The 27,759-nt window shown below is 40.8% G+C and overlaps 1 protein-coding gene across 4 annotated transcripts in view; it reads left to right on the top strand.

Annotated features, from left to right (window-relative positions):
• Positions 1 to 25,200, top strand: part of abhd12 (abhydrolase domain containing 12, lysophospholipase) — a 164,491-nt gene extending 139,291 nt beyond the window's left edge. For all 4 annotated transcript variants that reach the window (XM_063056340.1, XM_063056339.1, XM_063056341.1 and 1 more), the window contains 4 exons: positions 5,663 to 5,745; positions 11,633 to 11,711; positions 13,392 to 13,513; positions 17,487 to 25,200. In XM_063056340.1, the coding sequence (XP_062912410.1) occupies positions 5,663 to 5,745; positions 11,633 to 11,711; positions 13,392 to 13,513; positions 17,487 to 17,520 (318 nt within the window). In that variant the 3' untranslated portion in view covers positions 17,521 to 25,200. The remainder of the gene's footprint in view (positions 1 to 5,662; positions 5,746 to 11,632; positions 11,712 to 13,391; positions 13,514 to 17,486) is intronic.
• Positions 25,201 to 27,759: the final 2,559 nt, after the last annotated feature.

Below are 27,759 nucleotides of genomic sequence, written 5' to 3'. Positions count from 1 at the left end.
AGCAGGATCTTTATCCTTCTTTAATATTAAAGAAATTGACGATCTATTAAAAGATTCAGGAAGTTTACCAAGTTTCGATGAAGCCTCAAAAACCCTACAAAGCCAAGGGATTAATGAAGGAGCAAAACATTTATAAAATTCTACGGTAAACCCATCAGGGCCAGGAGCTTTCCCCAAATTCATAGAGAAAATAACATTCTTAATCTCATCCATGGTAATAGGAGTATCTAACATAGAAGCCATATCCTGTGAAATCTCAGGGAAGTCTAAATTATCTAAAAAATCATTCATATATTTAGAATCTCGAGGAGACTCTGATTGATATAAGGAAGAGTAAAAATCACAGAAGGTTTGATTAATCTCCACATGATCAAATATTAGTCGATCATTTTGGTTATAAATCTGATTAATTTGAGATTTAGCATAATTAGACTTCAATTGATTAGCCAACAGTTTACCAATTTTGTCACTGTGTACATAAAATTCACTTCTTGTTTTCTTTAATTGGTTTACAATCGAGGACGAGAGTAATAAACTGTGTTCCATTTGAAGTTCAGTTCTTTGTTTATATAACTCCTCAGAAGGAGCTATAACATATTTCTTATCAATTTCCTTAATCTTGTCCACAATTACCAACTCCTGCTGCTTCTGCTTTTTCCTCAAAGCAGCAGAATACGAGATAATCTGACCACGAATATAAGCTTTAAAAGTATCCCAAAGAATGTTAACAGAAATATCCTCTGTATAGTTAATTGTAAAAAAAAAAGATCAATCTGTTCATTCATAAAGTTAACAAAGTCCGAGTCCTGAAGCAACAGCGAATTAAAACGCCATTGTCTATTATTTTGTATATTGGCCAGAATTTTAATAGAAAGCTTAAGTGGAGCATGATCCGAAATGGTTATAGAATCATAATCACATTTAATCACTGAGGGAATAAGATGAGAATCAATAAAGAAATAATCAATTCTTGAATAGGAATGATGAACATGTGAAAAAAAAGAAAAATCTTTTTCCTGAGGATGCAAAAAGTGCCAAATGTCCGTCGACCCAGAATCAGAAAGAAATGAGTTAATCAAAGTTGCAGATTTATTAGGTAAGGTCCGTAAAGGAGCCGAACGGTCCAAAGCTGGAGACAAACAGGTATTAAGATCTCCGCCCCAGATCAATGAAAACTCATTCAAATTCGGAAACTGATTAAATAATGATTTATAAAATTCCGGGCAATCCATATTAGGAGCATAAACATTAACCAAAACTACTTTTTTATTAAATAGTAAACCACTAACCAATAGAAATCTACCATTCGGATCAGAAATAATATCATGTTGTATAAAAGTAACCGAGGAGTCTATAAAAATAGAGACGCCTCGAATCTTAGCATTGGAGTTCGAATGAAACTGTTGTCCCTTCCAGAATTTAAAAAAACGTAGTCTGTCCCCCCTCCGCACATGGGTCTCTTGTAAAAATAAAATTTGTGCTTTAAGTCTCCGGAACACTTTAAAAACTTTTTTCCTTTTAATAGGATGATTAAGACCATTAGTATTCCAGGAGACAAAATTAATAATAGACTCCATAAACCCTAAGGTCAACCCACAACAAGGAGGATTGACGATAGGCTCGACCCACGAACCCGGAAAGGGAACAGAACATACAAGAGATACCGGGAAGAAGAACGCAACCCATACTTCAATAATGTATATAGCCCAAGAAGAAAGAAACTAAAAAGTGAAGCCCCTCCCACCACCCCCCACCCCATGTCCCGAAAGCTAAGTCTAACGCAGACCGGCCCGAAAGAAGCAAGCACTAAAACTACCCCCATGACTTCCGGTATACGCTCCCTAAAAAAGTGTAAATATAAAAAAGATCAGCTGATTATAAAACAGTAAAAGAATAAAAGAAGATAACTCAATTAAAATAAACACATACCAAAATAAAAGCCAGAAAATATATGAAAAAAACCGCAATAAACACCAGACCCATGAATAAGCAGAACAACAAAAAAGAAATAAGATTATTAACCTAAACTAGTTATAAAAACCTACAAAACAAAATAGATTTTAAAAAAACTACAAAATTTAAGGCCGCAAAGGAAATACATAAGATGACAATAAGGAAGTAACCACCCAGAATCCCCTGGGAAAAAGAAAGAAATGACGCAGTTAAAAAGAAAGTTTAGCAACCATATTAAGTAATCAAAAATAAACTTTTCTGCCCATATAAGGCAAAAAAAAAATTAAGACCAACAAATTCACAGCCTCCGATCAGCGGAGATAGTTAAAAAATTACAATTAAGATGTCGATGGTGAAAATTGATCCAAATAACTCTGGGCATCCGATGGAGAGTCAAAAAAACGGAGGGCTCCATCCGGCGTACGAATCCTTAGACGTGCTGGGTAAAGAAGCGCAGGTCTTAAATCCATCTTGTAGAGTTCCGACATCACAGATCTGTAACGAACCCGTTGATCCCGGATTGGTTTACTGAAATCTTCCACGAATCGGAATTTAAGATCCAGAAAATCAATGAAACCCTTAGATCGAACGAATCGAAACAGTTTCTCCTTGCCTTGAAAGTAATGAAACCGTAAAATAACATGTCGAGGTCTATCTGACCTAGGTGAATATGATGGAACTCTGTGAACACGATCCAATAACGGTGGTTGGTCAGGAAATACAGTAGGAAATGCATCTTTTAAAAGTTGAGAAAAATACTTCATAGGGTTATCGGATTCAACAGCTTCACGCACCCCAATCATTCGAAGATTCTGCCATCGCATTCTAGATTCTAAGTCAGAGTTTTTAAAGGTCAGAAAGTCGAGTTTCTTCTTCATTACATTAATTGTTTCTTCGATTTTCTCCATCTTAAGCTCACTTTGTTGCGTGGATTTTGGAAGATCAGATATAGCCGACCGATGTTCCGTAATAGATATTGGTATCTTCTCAATTGAATCGGCAATTTTCTGGAAACTAGTTGAAATTTCCTCCCGAATTAGCTCCGATATAGCTTTCAAAGTCACTGGTGGTTCAGTCGGAGGGAAATCGGTACCTTTCGGTTTAACCGGAGGTTTGCCATCCTTCCCGTTTTTCCCATTCTTAGACATAGCAGATCTTAAACGCATCCAGTTATCGAAGAGCCCAATTTAATTCAAAGTATTGTAAAAGTTGATGCTTTAATGGTTACTTAAAATATAGCTGATCAGAAGAAAAAAACTCAGAGGTAATGGAGCGAGTCAAGAACGCGACTTCACTCCATGAGCGCTACCGGAAGTCCTCCAAAACTAGACATAATTAAGCATTTCGATCGTGGTGAACGAAGTAAGGACTAAGTGAGTTTGGCTTGTGGAAGTTGACGAAGATGATGTTGAAGAGGTTTTGGCATGCCATGACCAAGAACTGATAGATGAAGAGCTGATGCAATTGGAAGAGGAAAGGATAACAATCGAAACTGAATGCAGTAGCAAAAGTGAAGCAACTACATGAGATTTTCGCTGCAATGATAAAGTATGACTTTAATTTTGAAAGGGTACGTCGGTTTAGGGGATATTTGCAAGATGGTTTGAGTCCTTAGAAAGAACTGTATGATAGAAAAATGCGCGAGGCTCAGCAGTCAAGCAAGCCTTCCACATCAGTCACAGCAGATGACGAACCTCAACCTTTGACATCGAGGCGGGCAGTCATAGGAGAAGATGAGCTGCCTGCCCTAATGGAAACAGATGACGAGATGACACCCCAGTGTCCCACCATCCCAACACCCAGGCCGCAGACAGATACTGTACCGATTCGCGGAGAATGCAGCAGTAGCCGGCTACCGCTGGACTCCTGCATGCCTCGCGGCAATGTATTGGTCCGCGGCTTGGAGGGTGGGGACCACTGCACCACCCCAACCTGCGATGACTCAGCCTAACACACCATCATCAGTGTGCTCGGCGCTGTCTTCCCAATTCCAGTAAGTGATACTACACCGTACATACATTATTTCTACTTTATATCGGCTGTGTATTTTTACGTGTTATTTGGTATGATTTGGCAGCTTCATAGCTTAAAGCTTACTGGAGAGCGCTTGCACCGTGTTTTTGCCAACAGCGCTTGCGTGAGATTTTCTGCCGACGGTGCTTGCGTGAGATTTTCGCTACGGAGAGCAGTGCAGTAATGATTGTGGAAAAGTATTTCTACTTTATATAGGCTGTGTATTTATCATATCATTCCTGCTTTTACTATGTGTTACTGTTATTTTAGGTTTTATGTGTTATTTGGCATGATTTGGTAGGTTATTTTTGGGTCTGTGAACGCTCACAAAATTTTCCTATATAAATGGTAATTGCTTTACGACATTTCGGCTTACGAACTGTTTCATAGGAACGCTGTACCTTCGGCTGGCGGGGGAAACCTGTGATGGGTTTGAGAATTTTAATCTGAAAACACTGGCCCTCAGGAGAGTTACAAATTACATTTCACTTTACATTTAGGGTTAATATAAACTCCAAAATCACTGGAAGTATTCAGTAGTGTTCCCTTGGCAGCCTTCCTTTCTATTCTTATCTTGAGCCCTAGAGAGGTATGAGAAGAGGTATTCATCTAATAATAATAATAAAAAATATAAACTACGTGGATTTCAAATGGTAGTTATCATTTATGTTAACTTTGAAAGTCAGTCTCTAACCTTTGGGGACTACATATGTGCAGTACTTCTCAATAGTTTTTTAATTTATTTTTGAAATTTGTCAAAAAGTGGCTGAAATAGCTTCACTCTGTGTCCTTGTTGAATTCATTATTTCAGTTTTCAGATTGTAGTTATGGAGCAAGGAGGGAAATATCCTTCAAAATGTCTTCCCCAGTGTCCACAGGGGTTTTCTTCAGTTATTTTTGTTTCCTCCCAAATCTCAAAGTTGCCAGGGGACAAGGAAATAGGACTGAAGGAGTGGTACTGATGGCATTGCTCTGTTGAGAGTTGGCATGGGCTCAGTAGTCTGAATGGCCTCCGCCTGTATCAGAATAAGTAAGCAAGCAAGCAGCCCAAGTACAGGTCAGGAGAAGAGGCAAGGTGGCTCAAGATCATTAAAAGGAGCAAACAACAGCATTCCAAGGCTAGGGATGGAGTGAAGCTTTTGGAAATAAAGGAAAATATCAACAGCAAAGTAAACACAAGTTCCCAAGTTGTATTTAGTTCAATATCTGTCTAGTTTTCTTTTTAGCATTGATGGTATTCACATGGCTTAACCATAACACTTTTGTTCACCTCACTGTGGCAGTTCTCAAAGTGATGCATGATTCAAATTCAGATTCATTTCTTTATCACACATACATCAAAACATACAGTAAAATTCATCGGTTGTGTTAAGAACCAACAGAACCTAATGATATGCTGGGGGCAGCCCACACAATCCAGCGGCAACATAACATGCCCACGATTCTTGGCGGAACAACACAGAACACCACAAGCAACAAAACAACAGCAAACAGCAGAAAGGGAAATTGATAAGGTGATAAACAAAAAAATACCACTGGATAAGGGAAAGTAGTTGGAGCTTGCACTATTTAAATTCAAGAAAATTATAATGTATTTTCTCAAAGTGCGTGCTTTGCCTGTTGTAGAGGTGACCATTCACTTCTATTTGGTTGTGCTGCCATTATCCTGACAAACTAATGATGGTTGATGTTTCAGGTCTACAGGCACCTTCCTGGCTTTGACTGGTTCTTCCTAGATCCAATCACAGAGAGTGGTATTATATTCCCCAATGATGAAAAGTAAGTAGAAGGTATTTAAGAGTTGGATTGGAAGTTGTATTTAGAAATTCAGATCCTTTTCCCACTTAGAATTTCTGTTTAGTTCAGTGTGGAATTAGTATAACTGTACTGATGTGTGCACCCAAGAACAATTTGGGTTTAACAGTACTGCGGCGGATGTTGTACAGCTAGGAAGACGTACATATCACGTGTCAGCTGTGACTCAGTGATACCCCTGCCCTTAAATAGAAGTTAGGGATCCACTTCAGGGCTCTGAGGACATAATTTAGCTGACACTTTAGTGCATGACTGTGTGAATGCTAATGTTAAATGTGCTGATTTTTGGTCAGATGTTAAGTAGTGTTCCTGAATGTTGGCTGAGTGTTGCAAAAGTTCCCTTACCACAGCTCAGAGGAAATTCTGGTCAACGTTTATTGTTAACAAAAGATATCAGGGCAGAATTAGGGCATTCGGACCCATCAAGTCTGCTCGGCCATTCATCATCAACCCTATTCTCCTGCCTACCCCCTTCTTCACTAAAGCACACAACTTGTTCCATTACTTTGTCGTGCTTTTGAGACCATGATGTGTGCAATTTCCCACATTAGGGCAGTGACTACTAGTCACAAGTATTCCATCAACTTCAGACTGCTGATTGCATCAGATTTCTCAATGGAATAAGTATAAAAAAATGTCAATATGTGGCGTCATTTGTGTAAATTGTTGTGCATATATAATGCCCTAAATACCTGATGTGATAGCTTTACCTAGTGAATCTTTCCAGAGTGAACATTTGTCTCATTTCACTAGTGGAAGCTTTGGGAGTCAGTAGTCTTTAGTCTTCCTCAGCACATTCATGTGCATCAAACAATCTGTTTACCATTCCCACACCCCCATTCTTAACATTGATATCAGAGTGACAGAAACTCTTGAAGTGTTCGCTCTGAGAGTAAGCATTTGCAATCTTGGCAAACTCAATTTTTTAATGCGATCAACGGAGTTTTTATTTACTTATTTGTTTATTGACATAGTGCAGAGTAGGCCCTTCTGCCTTCGATCCATGCTGCACAGTATTCCCCTAATTTAATCCCAGCCTAATCGTGGGACAATTTACAATGACCAATTGACCTACCAATCAGTACGTCTTTGGCATGTGGGAGGACACATGCCAAACGTCACGGGGAGAGCATATAAACGCCTTCCAGTCAGTGGCAGGAATTGAACCTTGGTCACTGGTACTGTAAAGCATTGTGCTAACCACTTTGCTACCGTTTTAATATTAGCTCACAACTTTGTAACATAACTTATTATTTTTCAGTGATGAAAAGAGTTCAGTTAATATTAAGTTCCCTGTAAGCTGGGAACAAGTCATCATAAGGGTTCATGTCATGCAGCATTACTCAACATTGTGAACTCTAAAGCTTTGCTTTCCTTTTGGAGGGCTGTTGAGATGTTATTAAAAGTGCATGAAGGGATCTTGAGGGAAGGCTGAATGTTTTGTGTGAAACATGTCTGCTCAAACATCTCTTTGGAACTGGATTTGCAATCTTAAAGAAAATGTTTAATGTCTCGGAGGGTAGCTGAGCATAATAGATTTCTGATTTCATAGAAACATAGAAAACCTACAGCATAATACAGGTCCTTTGGTCCACAAAGTTGTGCTGAACATGTCCCTACCTTAGAAATTACTAGCGCAAACAACAGGAATTCTGCAGGTGCTGGAAATTCAACTTACTTACTAACTCTTCCTTCAGTTAGTCCTGACGAAGGGTCTTGGCCTGAAACGTCAACTGTACCTCTTCCTAAAGATGCTGCCTGGCCTGCTGCGTTCACCAGCAACTTTGATGTGTGTTGTTAGAAATTACTAGGCTTACCTATAGCCCTCTATTTTTCTAAGCTCCATGTACAAACGTTTGTACCTATCCAAAAGTCTCTTAAAAGACCGTATCGTATCCGCCTCCACACCGTTGCAGGCAGCCCATTCCACGCACTCACCACTCTCTGAGTAAAAAAACTTACCCCTGACATCTCCTCTGTACCTGCTCCTCAGCGCCTTAAACCTGTGTCCTCTTGTGGCAAACACTTCAGCCCTGGGAAAAAATCTCTGACTATCCACACGATCAATACCTCTCATCATCTTATACACCTCTCATCCTCCATCGCTCCAAGGAGAAAAGGCCGAGTTCACTCAACCTGTTCTCATAAGACATGCTCCCCAATCCAGGCAACATCCTTGTAAATCTCCTCTGCACCCTTTCTATGGCTTCCACATCCTTCCTGTAGTGAGGCGACCAGAACTGTGCACAGTTACTCCAAGTGGGGTCTTACCAGGGTTCTATATAGCTGCAACATTACCTCTCGGCTCCTTAATTCAATTCCACGATTGATGAAGGCCAATGCATCGTATGCCTTCTTAACCACAGAGTCAACCTGCGCAGCTGCTTTGAGTGTTCCATGGACTCGGACCCCAAGATCCCTCTGATCCTCCACACTGCCAAGAGTCTTACCATTAATACTATATTCTGCCATCATATTTGACCTACCAAAATGAACCACTTCACACTTATCTGGTTTGAACTCCATCTGCCACTTCTCAGCCCAGTTTTGCATCCTATTGATGTCCTGCTGTAACCTCTGACAGCCCTCCACACTATCCACAACACTTCCAACCTTTGTGTCATCAGCAGACTTACTAACCCATTCCTCCAATTCCTCATCCAGATTATTTATAAAAATCACGAAGAGAAGGGGTCCCAGAACAGATCCCTGAGGCACACCACTGGTGACTGACCTCCATGCAGAATATGACTCGTCTACAACCACTGTTTGCCTTCTGTGGGCAAGCCAGTTCTGGATCCACAAAGCAAGGTCCCCTTGACTCCCATGTGTCCTTACTTTCTCAAAAAGCCTTGCATGGGGTACCTTATCAAATGCCTTGCTGAAATCCATATACACTACATCTACTGCTCTTCCTTCATCAATGTGTTTAGTCACATCCTCAAAAATTTCTATCAGGCTCGTAAGGCATGACCTGCCCTTGACAAAGACATGCTGACTATTCCTAATCATATTATACCTCTCCAAATGTTCATACATAAATCCTGCCTCTCAGGATCTTCTCCATCAACTTACCAACCACTGAGGTAGGGCTCACTGGCCTATAATCTCCTGGGCTATCTCTACTCCCTTTCTTGAATAAGGGAACAACATCCACAACCCTCCAATCCTCCGGAATCTCTCCCATCCCCATTGATGATGCAAAGATCATCACCAGAGGCTCACCATTCCTCTCCCTCGCCTCCCACAGTAGCTTGGGGTTCATCTCATCTGGTCCCGGCGACTTATCCAACTTGATGCTTTCCAAAAGCTTCAGCACATCCTCTTTCTTAATATCTACATGCTGAAGCTTTTCAGTCCGCTGCAAATCATCACTACAATCACCAAGATCCTTTTCCATAGTGAATACTGATGCAAAGTATTCATTAAGTACCTCTGCTATTTCCTCCGGTTCCATACATACTGTCCCACTGTCACACTTGATAGGTCCTATTCTTTCACGTCTTATCCTCTTGCTCTTCACATACTTGTAGAATGCCTTGGGGTTTTCCTTAATCCTGCCCGCCAAGGCCTTCTCATGGCCCCTTCTGGCTCTCCTGATATCCTTCTTAAGCTCCTTCCTATTAGCCTTATAATCTTCTAGATCTCTAACATTACCTATCTCTCTGAACCTTTTGTAAGCTTTTCTTTTCTTCTTGACTAGATTTATTACAGCCTTTGTACACCAAGTTTCCTGTACCATAGCATGACTTCCCTGTCTCATTGGAACGTACCTATATAGAACTCCACACAAATATCCCCTGAACATTTGCCACATTTCTTCTGTACTTTTCCTGAGAACATCTGTTTCCAATTTAAGCTTCCAATTTCCTGCCTGATAGCCTCATAATTTCCCTTACTCCAATTAAACGCTTTTCTAACTTGTCTGTTCCTACCTCTCTCCAATGCTATTGTAAAGGAGATAGAATTATGATCACTATCTCTAAAATGCTCTCCCACTGAGAGATCTGACACCTGACCAGGTTCATTTCCCAATACCAAATCAAGTACAGCCTCTCCTCTTATAGGCATATCTACATATTGTGTCAAGAAACCTTCCTGAACACACCTAACAAACTCCACCCCATCTAAACACCTTGCACTAGGGAGATGCCAAATGATATTTGGGGAATTAAAATCTCCCACCACGACAACTCTATGATTTCCAGGATCTGTTTCCCTATCTACTCCTTGATATCTCTGTTACTATTGGGCGGCCTATAAAAAACACCCAGTAAAGGTATTGACCCCTTCCTGTTCCTAACCTCCACCCCCAGAGACTCCGTAGACAATCCCTCCATGGCGTCCACCTTTTCTGCAGCCGTAACACTATCTCTGATCAACAGTGCCACGCCCCCACCTCTTTTGCCTCCCTCCCTGTCCTTTCTAAAACATTTAAAACCCAGCACTTGAAGTAACCATTCCTGTCCCTGAGTCATCCAAGTCTCTGTAATGGCCACCACATCATATCTCCAAGTACTGATCCACTGTCTATGCTCGTCTGCTTTGTTCACAACACTCCTTGCGTTAAAATAGATGCATCTCAAACCTTCGGTTTGAGTGCGTCCCTTCTCTCTCACCTGCCTATCCTCCCTCTCGCACTGTCTACAAGCTTTCTCTACTTGTGAGCCAACCTCCTCTTCCCCAGTCTCTTCAGTTCGGTTCCCACCCCCAACAATTCTAGTTTAAACGCTCCCCAGTAGCCTTAGCAAACCTCCCCTCCGGGCAATCTCATTGAAACCTACCGAACGTTGAAGGGACTAGATAAGGTGGATGTAGAGAGGATGTTTCCTCTGGTGAGGATATCCAGAACTAGAGGGCACTGCCTCAAAATTGAGGGGTGACCTTTTACTACAGAAGTTAGGAGGAATTTTTTTAGCCAGAGAGTAGTGAATCTGTGGAATGCTCTGCCACAGACTGCAGTGGGGGCCAAGTCTGTGGGAATATTTAACCTTACCGCTGCTGATTGCCCACCATCAATATCCTGAGGCTTAATGTTAACCGGAAACTCATCTGGAGCGTCTGCCCAATATGGCTACAGCTACACGTCAGAGATGGAGGGTATTATGTGCAAGTGACTCATCTCTTGATACCACAATATCTTTCTACTATCCACAAGGCACAAGTTCGAAGTGTCTTGCCTGCATAAGGGCAGCTCCAACAATGGGGGAGAAGATCCACATCACCCAGGACAAGACATCCTTTGTGATTTGTGCACCATCCCCTACCCTAAACATTTGCTCCCTCCAGTAGGGTACAGAGACTGCAGCAAGTAGCACCTACATGGGGAAGATACTTCCCTGGGCCATTCCAGCTACCCTACCTTCTCAAGGGCAACTAAGGATGTGGAATAAATGCTGGTCTTGGTAGCAACATCCACATCTTGAGAAATAAAGTAAAAGCCCTTCCTGATCCACGTCTTCTATTATTCCACTCTGCAGTGAGCAATAACTTGCTTTGAAAACAAGCATTTTGTCAAAATTGATTGATTAAATAAGGAAATAAGTATCTCGTTAAGGGAGGGAATATCTGGGTTGGGTAAATTTCAAACTACAGAGTTCCGGGGTGTAAAGCTGGCTACCTCTTGCCCTCGTACAGCAGTGATGGGATCATGTGAAATTGCCTTGTCCTAACATCAAATTTGATGGCACCACAAAGCAAACATGTTGAATTTAAATGAAGTGCGGTGTTTCACATGCCTCTTTAAAACCAAGCAAATACCAGAGAAAGTAAGTGCCAGTTTATTGTTGTTTTCCTTTTTTTTAACCTGTTCTTTATGCCTGGTCTGTATATCATTCTCTTTGTTCTTCAGTGTGCGACATATCACCTGCCCATTGCTGATTCTCCATGCAGAAGATGATGCTGTCATTCCCTTCCACCTAGGAAAAAAGGTACATCACACCTGTAGTGATTTTTCAAGATTGCTAGATTCTGGATTGGATCCAGAAGACTGGAAAATTGCAAATATCATTCCACTCTTTAAGAAAGAACGGAAGCAAAGACAGGAAATTATAGGCTGGTAAGCCTTTAAAACAGAGGTTGATGTGTTCTTAATTGGTAAGGGCATCAAAGGTTACAAGGTGAAGGCACGAGAATGAGGTTGAGAGGGGGTTCAGCCATGATAAATCAGCCATGATGAATTAGTGGTGCAGATTTGATGGCCCGAATAGCCTAATTCTTCTCCTATGTCTTATGGGCTTTAATGAGCTTAATTAATTAAATTATTATTTGCAGTAATATTCCTGCTGCTAGATTCCATGCAAAACCTCCAAAAAGAAATGGAAAGGAAAAGCTCTGAAAATAAATTCATCCAAAAGTTCCTCTTCTTCTCCGTCTTGTTTTACGGCGGTTGGCACCCAGCCGCCATAAAACAAGACAGAGAAGAAGAAGAACTTAAGTTTAACCCACTGAAAGAGTTTAAAGTTTATAGTCATATGAGAGAGGAAGAGAACACTATTTTAACTCCATCTGGGAAAAGGTTGTCCTTTGACCATAATGGGGTTGTATTCTGTAATCAAACAGTCCAAGACAATAGAATTGTTTGATGACACCAGTCTTCAGAAATTGTGCACAGTAACTTTCTTCATTTAAAATCCCTTTTGAGATAATCTGAGCTTTTGACCAATTGTGGCCATTACTCTTCAGAAAGGGTGTGAAATCTTGGAGGGGGCGCAAAGAAATTTACTGGAATAGATCCAGGAATAAGAATTTACAGTCATGCACGTTGACTAGAGAAAGACAGTTGATCACTGCAAGACAGGAATAATTAATGCAAAAGATTTGATAGAGGTGCTTAAAATTAAAAGAAGCTGTTGAAAACGTTGGGATACTCAGCAAGTTGAGTAGTATGTGTAGAGATAGAAACTGAGTCAATGTTTCTTGTCAGTGACCCTTCACTAGAACTGGAAAAGTGAGACAACAAATATGTTTTAAGTTGCTGAGAGGGTGAGGGTTGGGGGAGAACAGAGAGATGCTGTGATGGGGTGGAGACTGAGGTAATCCAATTACTTGGGCCATGTTTAATCACAGCTGATTGGGAGGAGTTATAAACATGAGGAGGTGAATACGTACAGTAGAGAAGAAAACGCGCTGGAAGAAGTGAGGATCAGCAGTTACTGCAAACCTGAAATAAAAGAGGGTGCTAGAAATACCACAGCAAGAGGTAAATCTGTGTTGAGGTTACAGGTGAATCAGAATTGGCTAATTCTGACACAACTTATTTTGATTTTCAATATCTGCTTGGACACCCATCTTGCATGAGCTTCCTGCTATGTTGACCACCCACACCCCTTGTGAGAGAGGATAAACGAATCGTGGATCTTCCATCCCCATGACCCTCCAAAACATAGTCTTGGGCCCTTACCTCACTGGAGAGATTTGGTGCTCATCTCCTGTTTGCTGTGGTGAAATGTACTGGAAGTGTTTAATCATCAATGCTCATTTCCACTTCAGTGCAGCCTTTTTCCTTTAGTACCTGGCCTGCAGTGTGGATTGACAGGAGAGTTTATTATAAAGTCTGGATGATGATAATCTGAATCCTGGGTGTTTAAACCCACTTTGTTTCTCTGCAGCTTTACGATATTGTTGCATCTTCTCGAAGTAGCAGGAAAGTGCAATTTATTCCCTTCCATAAAGACCTTGGCTATCAGCACAAGTATATATACAAGAGCCCCGAACTTGCTCAAATTCTGAGGTAAATATGCACTTATTTTCTGGTGGTTATATGTTCTCCCTTTCCCCATATTGAGTTCACCCAAGGCTATTGACCTGTTCCTCCTGGCTTTATCAGAGTGGGCTGGGGGGAGGCCTGACAGAAGTTTGTAAATTATGAGAAGGATAGAATGGGTGGTCAGTCAGAATCTTTTTCCCGGGGTAAAAATGCATTACGATAAGAGGGGAAAGTGTCCTTTTTTCACACTGAGCATGGCAGGTGCCTGAAGCAAGCTGCCAGAGGAGTGGCGGAAGTAGATACAGTTTATTATTATTTATTTATTGAACTACAGCCTGGAATGGCCTTTCTAGCCGTGCCACCCAGTAATTCCTCTGAATGACCAATTAACCGACCAACTGTACGTTTTTGGCTTGTGGGAGGAAACTGGAGCACCCGGAGGGAGCCCACGTGGCCACGGGGAGAACATACAAACTCCATGCAGGCAGTGGCAGGAATTAAACCCGGGTTGCCCGTACTGTAAAGCTTTGTGCTAACCACTAGGCTACTGTGCTACCCCAGTTGTGCTGTTGAAGTGGTTGTTTGTATATGTGAGTCTGCAGGGAGTTGAGGGATATGATCATGTACAAACAGAAAGGATTTAATTTAATTTGGCGAGGTGTTTGGCACAAATATCCTGGTGCAAGGAACTTGTTCCTGCACTGAACTGCTATGTGTCCTAGTAAGAAGGGGAATAGATTTTCTTGATACTTTGATTACAAAGCTAACTCTGCAGGACCATGGCATGAGGGTCAGCTACCCTCTCGTCTCTCAGTAATCAATCCAGACTCAAGTTCTTAATTCCTTGGTTAATTTGATCACACTGCAACAAAGTTCCCCAAATACAGAGCTCCTGAATGACTCAAAAATCACAACTCATAGATCAATTATTCTACAAGTCACATGTAATTATGTGAACTGATCATCCAGTTCAAATTTCACACATTATAGCCTTTTCACTACCTACCATTTGAGAACCATACCACAGTAGTGTGGTTAGTGCAGCACTTTACAGCATTGGCAATTACCGATTGGGGTTCAGTTCCTGTCACCATCTATAAGGAGCTCTCCCCTGACTGCATGGGTTTCCTCCCACGTTCCAAAGACGTACTGGTTATGGTCAGTAGGTTGTGGGCATGCTATGTTGGTGACACTTGGGGGCTGTCCCCAGCACATCCTCAATTGGTGTGGGTTGTTGACACAAAACGATGCATTTCACTGTTTCGATGTACATGTGACAAATAAAGCTAATCTAAGGGACTGTACAACTCATGCTCTCAGTATTATATATTTATTATTTATTATAATTATTATTTGCTTCTTTTGTACTTGCACAGTTTGTCTTTTGCACATTGGTTGCTTGTCAGTCTTTGTGTGTAGTTTTTCATTGATTCTATTGTATTTTGTTCTATGGTGAATCCCTGTAAGAAAATTAATCTCAGCATAGTATTTGGTGACAAATAATAAATTTATTTTCAACTTTGAACTTTAATCTTTACCTTTTTATATTTTATTTTGACCATTGACCAATGTCCAGTCATAACAGAACATCCTTTTGATTCATCCCATCAATCAGCGTCACAAAGGTCATTTGTAGCCAATATGCTTGTAGATTTTGTAGCCACATTTACCTTTTTAAAAGATGTATCTCCATTGCCTCTTCCTGCAGCGATGATCTGTTTCAGCAACAGGTCTGTAGCCCTGGTAACCCGCAGGATCTGTCGGCTGTGTAAGTCTAGGGAAGACCATCTCTGGCCCCACCAAACTCGTGAGATTGAGGTGCAGAACCTCCTGTTTGTGAGGATGCTGTGTGATGTGTTCCCCTGTCACAAATCAGTACCACGAAATAACAGTCAGTACACCATATGCAATTAGACCAGTTAGCTTTATAATTCTTAATTTGACTAAAGGTTAGTAAAGTAAAACAAAAAGAAAAGGGTCCATTTTAATGAAACAGACTAATGTGCACAAGTTGGAGCTCACGGTTTCCCTTCTGCTGGTCCTCCGTCGATTTCCCCAGGCTTCGTTGACTCCCAGCCCCACTCCAAGTCCACTCCTTTCTGCTGTCTATGACTTCCCCTTTCTGGCATCTTCTGTCTCCATCTTCCACCGAACAAAAGACCAGATCACCTCAGTGTCAGGCACACAGCACGAAAACACCCTCCCCTCATTGGACAGCTCACATTCCAAAGCACCCGTTATCTCTAACCATAACCCAAACACTGCTTCTACAGAAAGACCATTACATTAGCAGTGAAACCTTTCCCGGGGTGTTACACCCTTCATTTTTTTTTGTTAAGTACTCCGTTTGGGGACAGCAGGTCAGCTAAGTTCTTCCCAACCTGCTACTCAATCACAGAATTCAGCAATGGACAGTTGTATTAACATGTTTTGTCAGCTACACCAATATCCTAGAAGAAGAAGGAAGCCCTTAACTCCGAGTGGAGTCATCGGGACGCCGTCATGACGGCGTTTTTTTTTTAGCAGGCTTTCTTATTTTTACAAAGCTGAGTTGCTAGCTTGACACTCAACAACCCAGCATGGATGGAAAGCGTGCAAGGGAGCCGGCTGGATTTGAACTCGGGAGCCTTCGCTCCGAAGTCCAGCACTGATGCCACTACGCCACCAGCCAGCGACACCAATATCCTAAGTGTCATGAAAATATATCCGTATCGTACCATTTAATCACACACCATTGTCCTAGCTGGGTAAGGCAAAGTAAACTATCTAATTGCAATCCCAAATGCAGGTACTAAGGAAACCTAATGAATCAAGTTCAGTCTTCATTTTAGTTTATCACCACTTTTCCATAAAGAGGAAAATGCAAAACTAAGGAAGAATTGGAGAGGAAGGAGGATGTCTGAGGGTTGCTTAGAATCAAAAGAGGGGCAAACTTGAAGAAGAGAAAACAACAGGAATTCTGCAGATTCTGGAAATTCAAGCAACACACATCAAAGTTGCTGGTGAACGCAGCAGGCCAGGCAGCATCTCTAGGAAGAGGTACAGTCGACGTTTCAGGCCGAGACCGACAAAGGGTCTTGGCCTGAAACGTCGACTGTACCTCTTCCTTGAAGAAGAGAGATTGTTTTAGGGTGTGCAAGAGGTGACATCCTTATTAAGGAAATAGAAATAGAAGTTATGAAGGTAACAAGAAAGACTGATCTTTAGGAAGTGTTTAAGAACAAGATTGGAAGAATAAGCTTTAATGATTGCATCCAAAAATGTCTACAAAAAGTTGTGGACGTGGCTCAGCCAATCACAGGCAAAGCCCACCCAACCATTGAGCACATCTACAAGAGGTGCTGCCACAAGAAAGCAGCATCCATCATCAAGGACCCCAACCATCCAGGCCTTGCTCTCTTCTTGTTGCTGCCATCAGGAAAGAGGTACAGGAGCCTTAGGTCCCATACCACCAGGTTCAGGAACAGTTATTACCCCTCAAACACCAATCACCAAGGATAACTTGACTCACCTCAACTCAAAGTGAATCCATAGGTTGTGGAATCAGTTCAAAGACTTTACAGCTCATGTTCTCACTTTTATCTATCTATCTACTTTTTAATTTTCACAGATGGACTTCTTTTTGCACATTGGTTGTTTGTCAGTCTTCGGAGTTTTTCATTGATTCTATTGTATTTCTCTATTCTACTGTGAATGCCTGCAAGAAAATGAATCTCTAGGCAGTATACAGTGACGTATACATACTGCAATAAGAAATTAACTTTGAACTTAATGATAGAGCATAATCTGTTGAGTTTGGAGGAAGAGAAAATGAGTTTGAGCACTAAGGTGGCAATTCCTGCTTTCCAGGGAATGTGATGGCATTTGTCAGGGCTTGGGACAATGTTATGAAATAGCATCGCATTTTTTCCCTTAACTGGCATGTGAGAAGATTCATAGGTAATAATTCTATATGTGAGATGTTGTAAATCCCTTTTTTTTTCCTCTGTTGATCTAGGGAGTTCTTAGATGATCCAACCTTTCATCATTAATGAGGTGCACCACAGTGAACAGATAACAACTTCAGAGCAGCGTGAAGACTTCAGTCCTTGTCAACATTGATTTACATTCCACTAAACTGTTCTGTTTGAAGACAAAGTAAAAATCATGATCTGGGAAATTTTATTTTTAGTTAGGTGAGAAGGAGCACTCAGCTGGGTATAATGATAAAGCAAAGTGAAGGACACTAATTGAAATTTCAAGGAGTTTAAGTTTAATAAAGAAGTGAAGACGCTCATTTCTTTTCAAGACCATTGTGATGGAATTCTTGTGTTAAGTTTTCCAAAGTGTAAACGTAAGTAAGGAGGATCAGGGTAATTTCAAATTATGATTCTTAATCAACACACTCCATTTGTTGCTTCCAAATCATGGATGATCTTACAACAGTACTTTTACTTCTGAGAGTGTAAACTTGTTGATGTGCCCCGTAATGTTGGTTTAATCTTCATTGTTCTGTTCCATTGTGAGAAGGGTTTTGTGATGAAATATTGTTCATGTGAAGATAATAACCATTCAGAAACTCAGATTGATGAGGACATCTGAAGGATTATACCTTTAGGGTAAATTCAAGTGAGTCTGTCTTGATCTAGTAACTAGGTGTTATTCAGATAGGTCATTCTCTGCAAACTAGAGGTAATGGTCATATGTAATGTGTCTTGTGAGCAACTTCCTCTCAGTATCCAAGTAATCTGAGTTTTGCTACAAAAAATGGGAGGTTGTGATGATACTATTCCAAGATAAATATTCAAAATCAGATCAACTGTTGAGCCTTGTGTGTTGATAGTACAAAACTGTTGGGTGTCTGAATGAACTGTTTTTGTGAAAATTTCCATTGTCACATAGCTTTTGAAGACAAGCAGTGGTTCTTACTGTAATCACCAGAACAAATCAAAATTACAATTAACTTGTCTAGCGATTAACTTGTATTGTGAACTATTATCAAAGCCCTGCTGATGCACTTGTAGTTAGTGAACAACGCTACATGTATAGCAGTGATTATGTGAGATATGTTAAATTTACTGGTTGACTTCTGGGGCATAGTGTAACATTCTTTTAATCTTTAAGTTCAGTCGCTTTAGAATATACACCAATGTAAATAGAGTGGATTTCATTATTGAACATGCAAAAATTCCTCTTAACACACTTCACTGTTATAATGAAGATTTAACCGTTAAATAGAAAAAGCCTTTGGTAAAGAAAGCAAACGCCTTGTGTAGAGCATAGACTTTATTTATTGAAGTATTTACATATTTGTCTAACATACACCTGACTTGATAAAATTAAAACTTGAAAATGCTGGAAAAAAGAAAAAATATAGAAAATTTAGAAAAGTGTAGTAGACCTGCTGAGATGGGTAAGGAAGAGTCAAGTACTGTGGATTCCTGTTAATTGGGGCATGGGTTAGTCATTACAGCTGATTATTGGGACAGTTCTTTGTTTATTTAGGACACTGTGCCACTTAATTGGAACAGGAGATGGTCAGTTATGTGCACTTGTCTGGCCGTTAGGCACTACACCGTGCTTAGAGTGAACAGTTGCGTCTGCTTGTGTTACATTATCCATTTGGGCTGATGGACGCCAATTCAAAAAGCAATGAGTTTTGATAATTTAGTTTTTTTATTTTTAAAAAATTGTTTGAGAACCTTGCCATGATAAGATCTGACACTAGCTGGAAAAGTTACCCTACTGGACCAAATTAAAAGCCACACACCTGACACCATTCATCATCAGCTGGCAGAGATGACTGGAGTGCCAAAATCTACAATTCCACGCTTGGTACATCAGCAAGAGGGGAGGAGAAGATGGAGGCATGACGCAGCGCGCGCGGCCGCTCTGAAATGATATCTTATTTGTTAAGTAGGTGCCATGCACAATCCTGATTTGATGGAAACAGACATGAGAAGCTCGAGGAACATCTGGAGAAACTTCTGAAATGCCTGCTTCACTGCCACTGCTACTGTGCGATCGAGAATCTCCGGAGGGGAAGGCCCCAAATCCTCGGCTTTGCCTATTGCCTGTTGCCGGGTCCGGGGTCGAAGCGCTTGGCAGAGATGGTGCTCGGTGCTCAGTGTCGGAGGGCTGGTTGGAGGCTCAAAGTTTTCGGACGGACGCAAGAGTTGGCTGTGGTCGGGTGCCTCCAGGGTGCTGCATCGGCAAGTTTGCGGCGCTGGAGGTTCGTGGCAGGAAGAGAGTTTCTCTTCCTTCTACCGTCTGCATGAGATGATGGGACTTTCGAGAGACTTTGAGACTTCTTTTTTTTACCGTGCCCACGGTCTGTTCTTTATCAAATTACGGTATTGCTTTGCACTGTTGTAACTATATGTTATAATTATGTGGTTTTTGTCAATTTTTTTAGTCTTGGTTTGTCTTGTGTTTCTGTGATATCTTTCTGGAGGAACATTGTATCATTTCTTAATGCATGAAGCATTACTAAATGACAATAAAAGAGGACTGCGTGTCCTCATATTCTAAAGATAATCTGTGAGAAGAATGGACATTGCATGAGGGACAACAGGAAATATCCCAAAAGCAAAAGTGTGAAGGTAAGGATCCAGATGTTGGAGAGGTGCTCAGTCAGTGGTTTTCCATTGTAGCTGGATGAGATGTGCACGTCAGTGGACCAATGTTTAACAAAAAAAAAGTCTAAGGAGCTAGTTAAGAAGTTGGGACATGAAGATTTTAAAGCAATAGATGGTTGGTTGACTCGATGGAAATGTGGGCACCACATTAAATTCTCAAAAATACACAGCAAGAAAACTAGTGCTGAAATGCAGAAACATACAAATATGCAAAGCTTCCCAACTTGTTTCAAAAATTTTACGCAGTTGGTATCGACAATGCCAATGAAACAGGCCTTTTTTATCATGCCACGTAGGACGATTCCCTTTGCTACAAACACGGAACACTAGCAGGTTCAAAGAAAGCAATGGATCACATAACGGTGTGTTGTTCAAATTTGTCAGGAACTGATAAAAAGAAATTGTTGGTTATTGGGAAAGGTATTAAACATCGATGCTTTAAGGGATTAAGAATGGGTAGTTTACCAATCGAGTACTATGCCAGCATACACTTGATGAATTCTTCTGTTGGTAACCATTATAAAATAATACATAGTTTTAGAGTACTGTTTCATTTAAATACATAATTTGTTATTCAGTTACTTAGTAGTTTGTCTTTTTTATACCTTTTTAACTATTTCCATGAAACCTCGGCTAATTGGAGCAGCCGCTTAATGGGGCCAAAGTGTATTGGTCCTGATATGTCTCAATTGACTGGAATCCACTATATATCTGTCACTCCTACTGAGTCAGGAATCTGTCTTTCACAATGCTGAATTTCTGGAAATGTTTTGATAAGAATCTCACTGATCTACTTCAATGATGGAAAGGAGGTTTTCCTGTTCCACTGAAGATAACAACTAGCCAGTATATAAGTCTTACAGCCTTTGAGAAAAATATTTAATGGGTTTCTCTGGCTGGGGAAGTTACATGGAATTTCACAGCACAAAATCAGGCCTTTTGTCTCATAGATGGTTTACGTTGTTGTTTCCTTGCTTCATATCATCTGATCAACATTGTTACCCCTTTCTACCTCGTGTGCATACTTCTGGCTGTGGTCACCCAGCAAGGGCTCTTCAGTAAACCTCCCTCTTGAAATGAATCTTTGCAGCTTGACTTTAAGCAATGATGCTAATAGAAATCAACATTAGTTATTTTTCCTGAGTGTGTCTGGTAATGATAGAAGTTAAATCATACTTGGCTTAATTCTTTGTGTAACTTGCAGTTTGCTGTTGATTCTTGAGCATTAACTTTACTCAGACAATCCCCATTTGTTAGACATGGAGTTTTGCATGGGCAGCTGATGTCTTAACCTTCATTGTCATTTGTAGGCAGTGTAGACATTTGGCATAGCTATCATTAATGATTTTTTGCCATTTTTCAAAACTAATAAGGTATCATGCTTGGCTCATTGATGACGCTGTCACCTCAAGTCAGAGTATTATGGATTCAAGCCTATGTACGGAGACATGAGCCAGGGTGAATGTGCTGCATTGACTGAAGTCTTTTGGATGAATTGTTAAACTGAGACTCTATCTACCCTCTCAGAGAATACTAAACATTTCACAAGTGGGGAAACATGCCCCTAATTCAACTATGAAACCCAAATGAGGTTAGTTGTAACTAATAGGGCAATAATAACTGTGTAGTCAATACTGTGTTGACTTTTGGGTTTATGTTTATAAACTTGTAAATAATTCAGAAGGGGCAAAAGCAAAATACTGTGGGTGCTAATATCTGAAGTAAAAGGGAAAAAATGCTGTAAATAGTCAACCAGCAGTTGTAGAGAGAGATACAAGTTTAATCAGAGTTGGCTGACTTGATGAAAAGTTTACATAGCTCCTCTTTGTCATGGAGAAAAAGACTTGCTTTTATCTAGGGTTCACAGAAAAGTCATCTCAAATCAACTTGCTGCAATGAAAAATCTTTTGAAATAGTGACTGGTCTGTCATAGGAACAAATGGCAAATGACGCGTGCAGCAAGGTTGCATAAATAACGATGTGATAATGACTAGTCTCTAATTCTTTGTGGGATATTATCATACTGGAGGAGGATTCTTTTGTCCTTTAAAATAGCACTGCCTTGTGTTTGATGTCTCCCAAAGTGCAATCCTCAACTGGGGACCCAATTCTCACCATTGAGCCAACAACTCCTAAGTCAAAAATGAGAGCCAACATTCATGTATGTAGTAATCAGGTGTTTACACAGATGACTGGTAATTACTTTACTACATTTCAGAAGTTTCTTTTCTACAAGTCTTTTTGTCCATAATAAAGCGGTAAATATATAAACATTCATCAAGCCAGCCAATTCTGATTAAACCCTCTACTGCCAGTTGGAGGAACATCACCTTGTATTCTGTCCTGGTAGTTCTCCAGCCTGATGGCATGAACAATAATTTCTCTAACTTCCAGTAACCAGTCACATCTGTCCCTTTATGTTTTCCTTATCCCACCATCTCCCTCTCTTCCTTGCCCTCTTGATCTGCCCATCACCTATACATTCCTCCCATTGGTTCCTTTCCTTGCTTCACTTCCTTTATTCCATGGTTCACCATCCTCTCCTATTAGATTCTATTTTCTTCAGCGCCTTTAACTTCCACCTATCATCTTCCAGCTTCTCATTCCCATTCTCTCACCACCTGCTTATCACCCTCCAGCTGTATCAACCATTTCCCCTCACTTTTTATGTCGGCCAACTCCCATCTTTCTTCCCAATCCTGATGGAGTCTTAACTTGACTGTCCATTTCCCTCCACAGGTGCTGCCTGACCCACTTGAGTTCCTCCAGCTCCTTTATGTTGCTCCAGATTTCTGGCATCTGCAGTCTCGTGTCTCTCTCTGCTTAAACCCTCTACCTTACCATACAAATACTGGGATCTTTCTGTTGATAGGGTAACTGGTGTCAGATTGGTGAAGCTGCTATTGAATCATACATCTTCATTTTAACAGCATCACTATTCTGAGGAAGCCGAATCTTCAAGGGAAAACTTTTACTATTGACTTTTGCTTGTGGTTTATTCTAGCAGTGTGAAAAGGCCTGTTAGTATCATCAGGTGCCACCCTTCCTTAACTGTTGCTTATGGAGTCAGTTACTCCGTTTAAATAAAAACAGAACAGGACATTACATTGTAGTAGATAATGCAGCTGAATCAGCAGATTATATCATGATTAAACTGGCAGTAATCATTTGTAATATCACATCTACAGGTTTCTGATTGTGGCTGGATCAAGCATGGAGTCCATTTAAATTGTCTTGTTGTTTTAGAACAGAAAGGCTGTAGTTCTCCATAGATCCATCCCATTATACTCTTCATGAAGTGCTGCAGACTCCCTGCATGGTGCTTCGTTATAATCACTGTCTCACAGAGGGAAAACTGTTACTAATCAAAGTACAGGTGTTATACAACCAGGAAATATGTGAGAGAATAGAAGGTGGGAATATTCCACAATATTTTGTTTTAGTTACTCGCAATCAGATTTTTCAGAGAACTTGAAAGCACATTGCATTTAGATGTATGAGCCATAATGGACTTAGAATTACTTTGTATGACCAAGACTGTTAATAATTGTAAGTTATAATTGGAAGGTTGGAATCTACTAGGATAGCTTCTGTAAATTCTGCACCCCTATGAGCGTGTCAGTTGGACTATAGGGAAATTGAGGTTTAAAAGGAAGTGGAATGGAGCTAAGGCAAAGATCAGACCAACCATGTCTCACTGGATGCCCAAGTCTGCTGCAGATGCCCTAGCATGCAGCCTAATCAGGCTCCTGGCCTTTCATCATGAAAGGTACACAATTTAGCTTTTAAAATTATTGGAACTGTGATTCTGTTAGAAATGCAAGTTTCAACATTTTGAATCTTTTGTTGTGACCCTTCAGTATAAAGGAGCCTCTTGAGCATGCATAATGAAAGCAGATCACTTGGAAAAAGTGCTTCTCGTGTTCCCCATTGGACTCGTGTTCATGTTCTCATTAACTACAGAAAACTCTCCTGTTCCAGCAGTTTGTTAAAAGCTGTAAATAGGTAGTTTCTCCCCCAACCAATCTGCTTTAATGTGGAATCAAATTGTGATTATCTCTGCAATGGAACTTTAGGGCAATACTCATCGAATGTGAATATTGTTATCACAGATTCTGCAGATGCAGGAAATCCAGAGCAGCGCACAAAATGCTGGAGGAACTCAGCAGGTCGGGCAGTATCTATGCAAAGGAATAAAGAGTCAAATTTTCAGGCTGAGACCTTTCATCAGAACCGGGCAATTTAATAATAAACTTCATCATGCACTGCAGGTGTTTAGTGGCCAAGTCCATCGACACTGATGTGCACACGAGGAAGGACAGTCGATGAAAGGGCCTTGCCAAAATCCAGGTGTAGGGAGCGATTTATCCAAGTCTCAGCCCAAAACGTTGACTGTTAATTCCCCTCCATAGATGCTGCCTGACCTGCTGAGTAGCTCCCGAATTTTGTGCGCTTTAGTAGTGAACGCTGGACATGATTCACAATCCCTTTGTTCTGGTCCAAGGGAACACTTCCCCTAGATGTCAGCAAGCTTTTAAATTACACAGGGGATGAGAAATTAGATGTAGAAATGTGTAAGGGAAACCAAAACCAGGGACCATAATGAAAGAATCCAGTAAAGAACATAGGAGCACATAGAGAGGGTTGAAAACGTAAAACTCAGTCATACAAGTTCACTAATGAATATGCATTTAAAGGGAATGGTAGGTAAATATCCAACAGGCACAGAAACAGAGATAGTGATGGTATTAGATGAAAAGCTGTGTGAAGTATTAGCACAGTCTTAGACAAATTAACCCGTTTCTGTGCTATGAGTTGTGTGTTCATCTATGTAAAAGCAAAGGAGTTTTGCATACTTACAATTACTAATGATATCAGTAACCTTTTATTTTGTTGCTATGTGCAGATGAGGAAGCGATTGAATGGTTCTGTAAACATCAAGTGTAATGGCATTTTGTGCAGGGTTGTGAACAGCCTAATTGAGAGGTTAAACAATTGCGTGATCTTGCACATTTTGTAAGCTGCTGAATCTAAGACTTTGCTTGAATATTAACTGAATTTATGTACTGTATATTTTTTAAATAAATAAAATCCTGAGCCTAAGATGACTTGGTGTGTGGTGTCACATAAGACAATAAGGTTCTGTGCTTTTGATTCTTAGGAGTTTATTGCACTGGACGATAAGGTGTGAATTACAGATTGAAAACCTTCCATAGTTGTGGACAGAGATGCTCCTAACCATGCAATTCCTACAATAGTCTCCAAACCTTCCAGCTTTTATACTGGTTAAGCATTCCACCCAAATGACTTTTTTTAGATTAAGCAACATCATTAGCATAACCATGGCTATAATTAATTTTCAATCATTAGCAGTGCTCTCAATATTGCAATAGAATTAGTATTTAAGACTGAAACAAAAACTGGTTTCCTACACACTTAAATCCCACTTGTTACTGCACGTTTTAGGTACAAATTAGTCTGAGATTCACAGGCGCAACTTGACATCAGAAAATCGGTGAAATTTAAGTGAATATCCGACATTTACAAACACTAAACTCTGTCAATGGAAAAGTGTAAAATACAGTTCTGAGGAGGCAGTGAGTGGATCTCCGTGTTCCTGGAGTACAATTGTCACAATAATCTAGCTTGTCAAGCATACCAATCCCTTTCTGCTTCACTTGGAAGTCAGTTTTAACCTGAGAAGGTCCACTCAGCAGGCAGCTGGTTCATTTAAATGGAAGACAAAAATTTATCTTCAGACAAGATATCCCTATTACAGTTTGAGGCATATGCAGGGGTGTGGGGCAAGAACAAGGCATAAGTGGTCAGGCACATCATCCTAGCTTAACAATGCACTAAAATTTAGTATCAGTTTACTTGTCTGATGCCTGGGAATGTTGCCGACCTGAACCCAGCTGATCTCGCCACTGTCTCAATTGTCTCACTGGAATCTAAGTGGAACCAGAGGATATGGAACAAAGGTGGTCCGAGCTATGTGAATGGCAGTGAAACTAGATTTAATAGTAGGTGTACATCAATACATTTTGAAAAATCACTGTGGTAAAATTAGGAAAAGAATGAAGGAGCAAGATTCAGAAGTGATTGGAGCCCACTCAGGTTCTGTATTCATAGCAGTAGAATAGATGCACAGTAAAAGGCTGATTTATACTTGTGCGTACTAGCTTACCCCATAGCCTTCGCGTGGGCTACGCCGTAGAACATTTATACCTGTGCATCGGTGTGTATGCGTCGCTCTGCAATTCACCGCCAAAACGCTAGTTGGTGGTGGGGTTTCTACGCCACTGTGTTGAGTTTCTTCGTGTTGAAACTCAACTCAACATGAAGAAACTCAAACTTCAAACAATGGTGACTGAAACTAAAAGAGGGTGAATTTTCTGTGTTTGTCCAGCCACTGGGAGACATGGGCGAGGAAATGCATTTCAAATATTTCCGGATGTCGGCAAGTAGATTTAACAATTTGGTTCATCGTCTCCAACCATTTATTTCGCATCAGTGTATGCACAGTATACTCAGAGACTGGCAATCATCATTCGAGTTTTAGCTTCAGGTGGAAGTCAACAGGCTGTAGCAGCTCGCTACAAACTGGCATCAAGCACAGGGTCCTCCATAATTTCGGAGGTCTGTAAAGCTTTATGGAAAGCATTGCAGCCAGAGTTCCTTCCCTGCCCTTCAGTCGCCCAATGGGAAGCTATTGCAGCGTAGGAGGAAATACGATGCTACCAAGCGGACCAATCACAGTTGTCTTGGTCTGCATCACCGCGACGTGCAGTTACATTTTGGGAGAGGTGCGCGTTAGCGTACTGCATAGGGTTCAACATAGAGTACAGCGTAGGGTACGTGGCGATGCCGTACATTTGAGGCACAAGTATAAATTAGCCTTAACACAGCAGTTGGCATCCCCTATCTCACACTTCCAGGGATCTAGCTTCAATGCAAACCTTGGACTATCCATGCACAGTATCATTGTGGTTAGTGCATCGTTTTACAGCACTAGCCATCACTGATCGGGGTTCATTTCCTACCGCTGTCCATAAGGAGTTAGTACATTCTCCCTATATCTGTGTGGGTTTCCTCCAGGTGCTCCGGTTTCCTCCAAAATTCCAAAGACAAACAGTTTGGGTTAGTGAGCATGCTATGTTGGTGTCAAAAGTGAAGCAATACTTACAGAATTGCCCACGGTATAATCCTCGAACTGTGCTGCTTGTGGTCGCAAAACACCTCATTTCACTGATGTTTTGATGTACGTGTGACAAATAAAGCTAGTCTTTTTGTAAGGTATGTACATCTGTACTGTGGCCACGTGGGTTTCTCCTGTCCACTCTGGTTTTCCACTCGCATCCTGAAACACGGTTTCTTTTGCCATAGATGTATCCGGCCTTCTGTTTTTATTTCAAATTACATGCATCTACAGTTTTTTGATCTCCAGTTCAAGGCACTGCTTAATCACAGGTGTGACTGCACTACCATCTAGTGGACTACATCTGAATGGGCAGAGTTTTAAGTTTTTTCTTCATTGGTTGCGAAAATCGCTGGATTCCTCACTGACATTGACAGCAACAGGAATTGAACTGCGCTAGTTGTTGCCTCTCCATAACAGACACCAAACTGAGGCTTTTTTGGACCTTCCGGAGG

The sequence above is a fragment of the Mobula hypostoma genome, chromosome 8 (genome assembly GCF_963921235.1).
Source record: "Mobula hypostoma chromosome 8, sMobHyp1.1, whole genome shotgun sequence".
In the NCBI taxonomy this organism is placed as follows: Eukaryota; Metazoa; Chordata; class Chondrichthyes; order Myliobatiformes; family Myliobatidae; genus Mobula; species Mobula hypostoma.
This window is presented reverse-complemented; position numbering and strand designations above follow the sequence as displayed.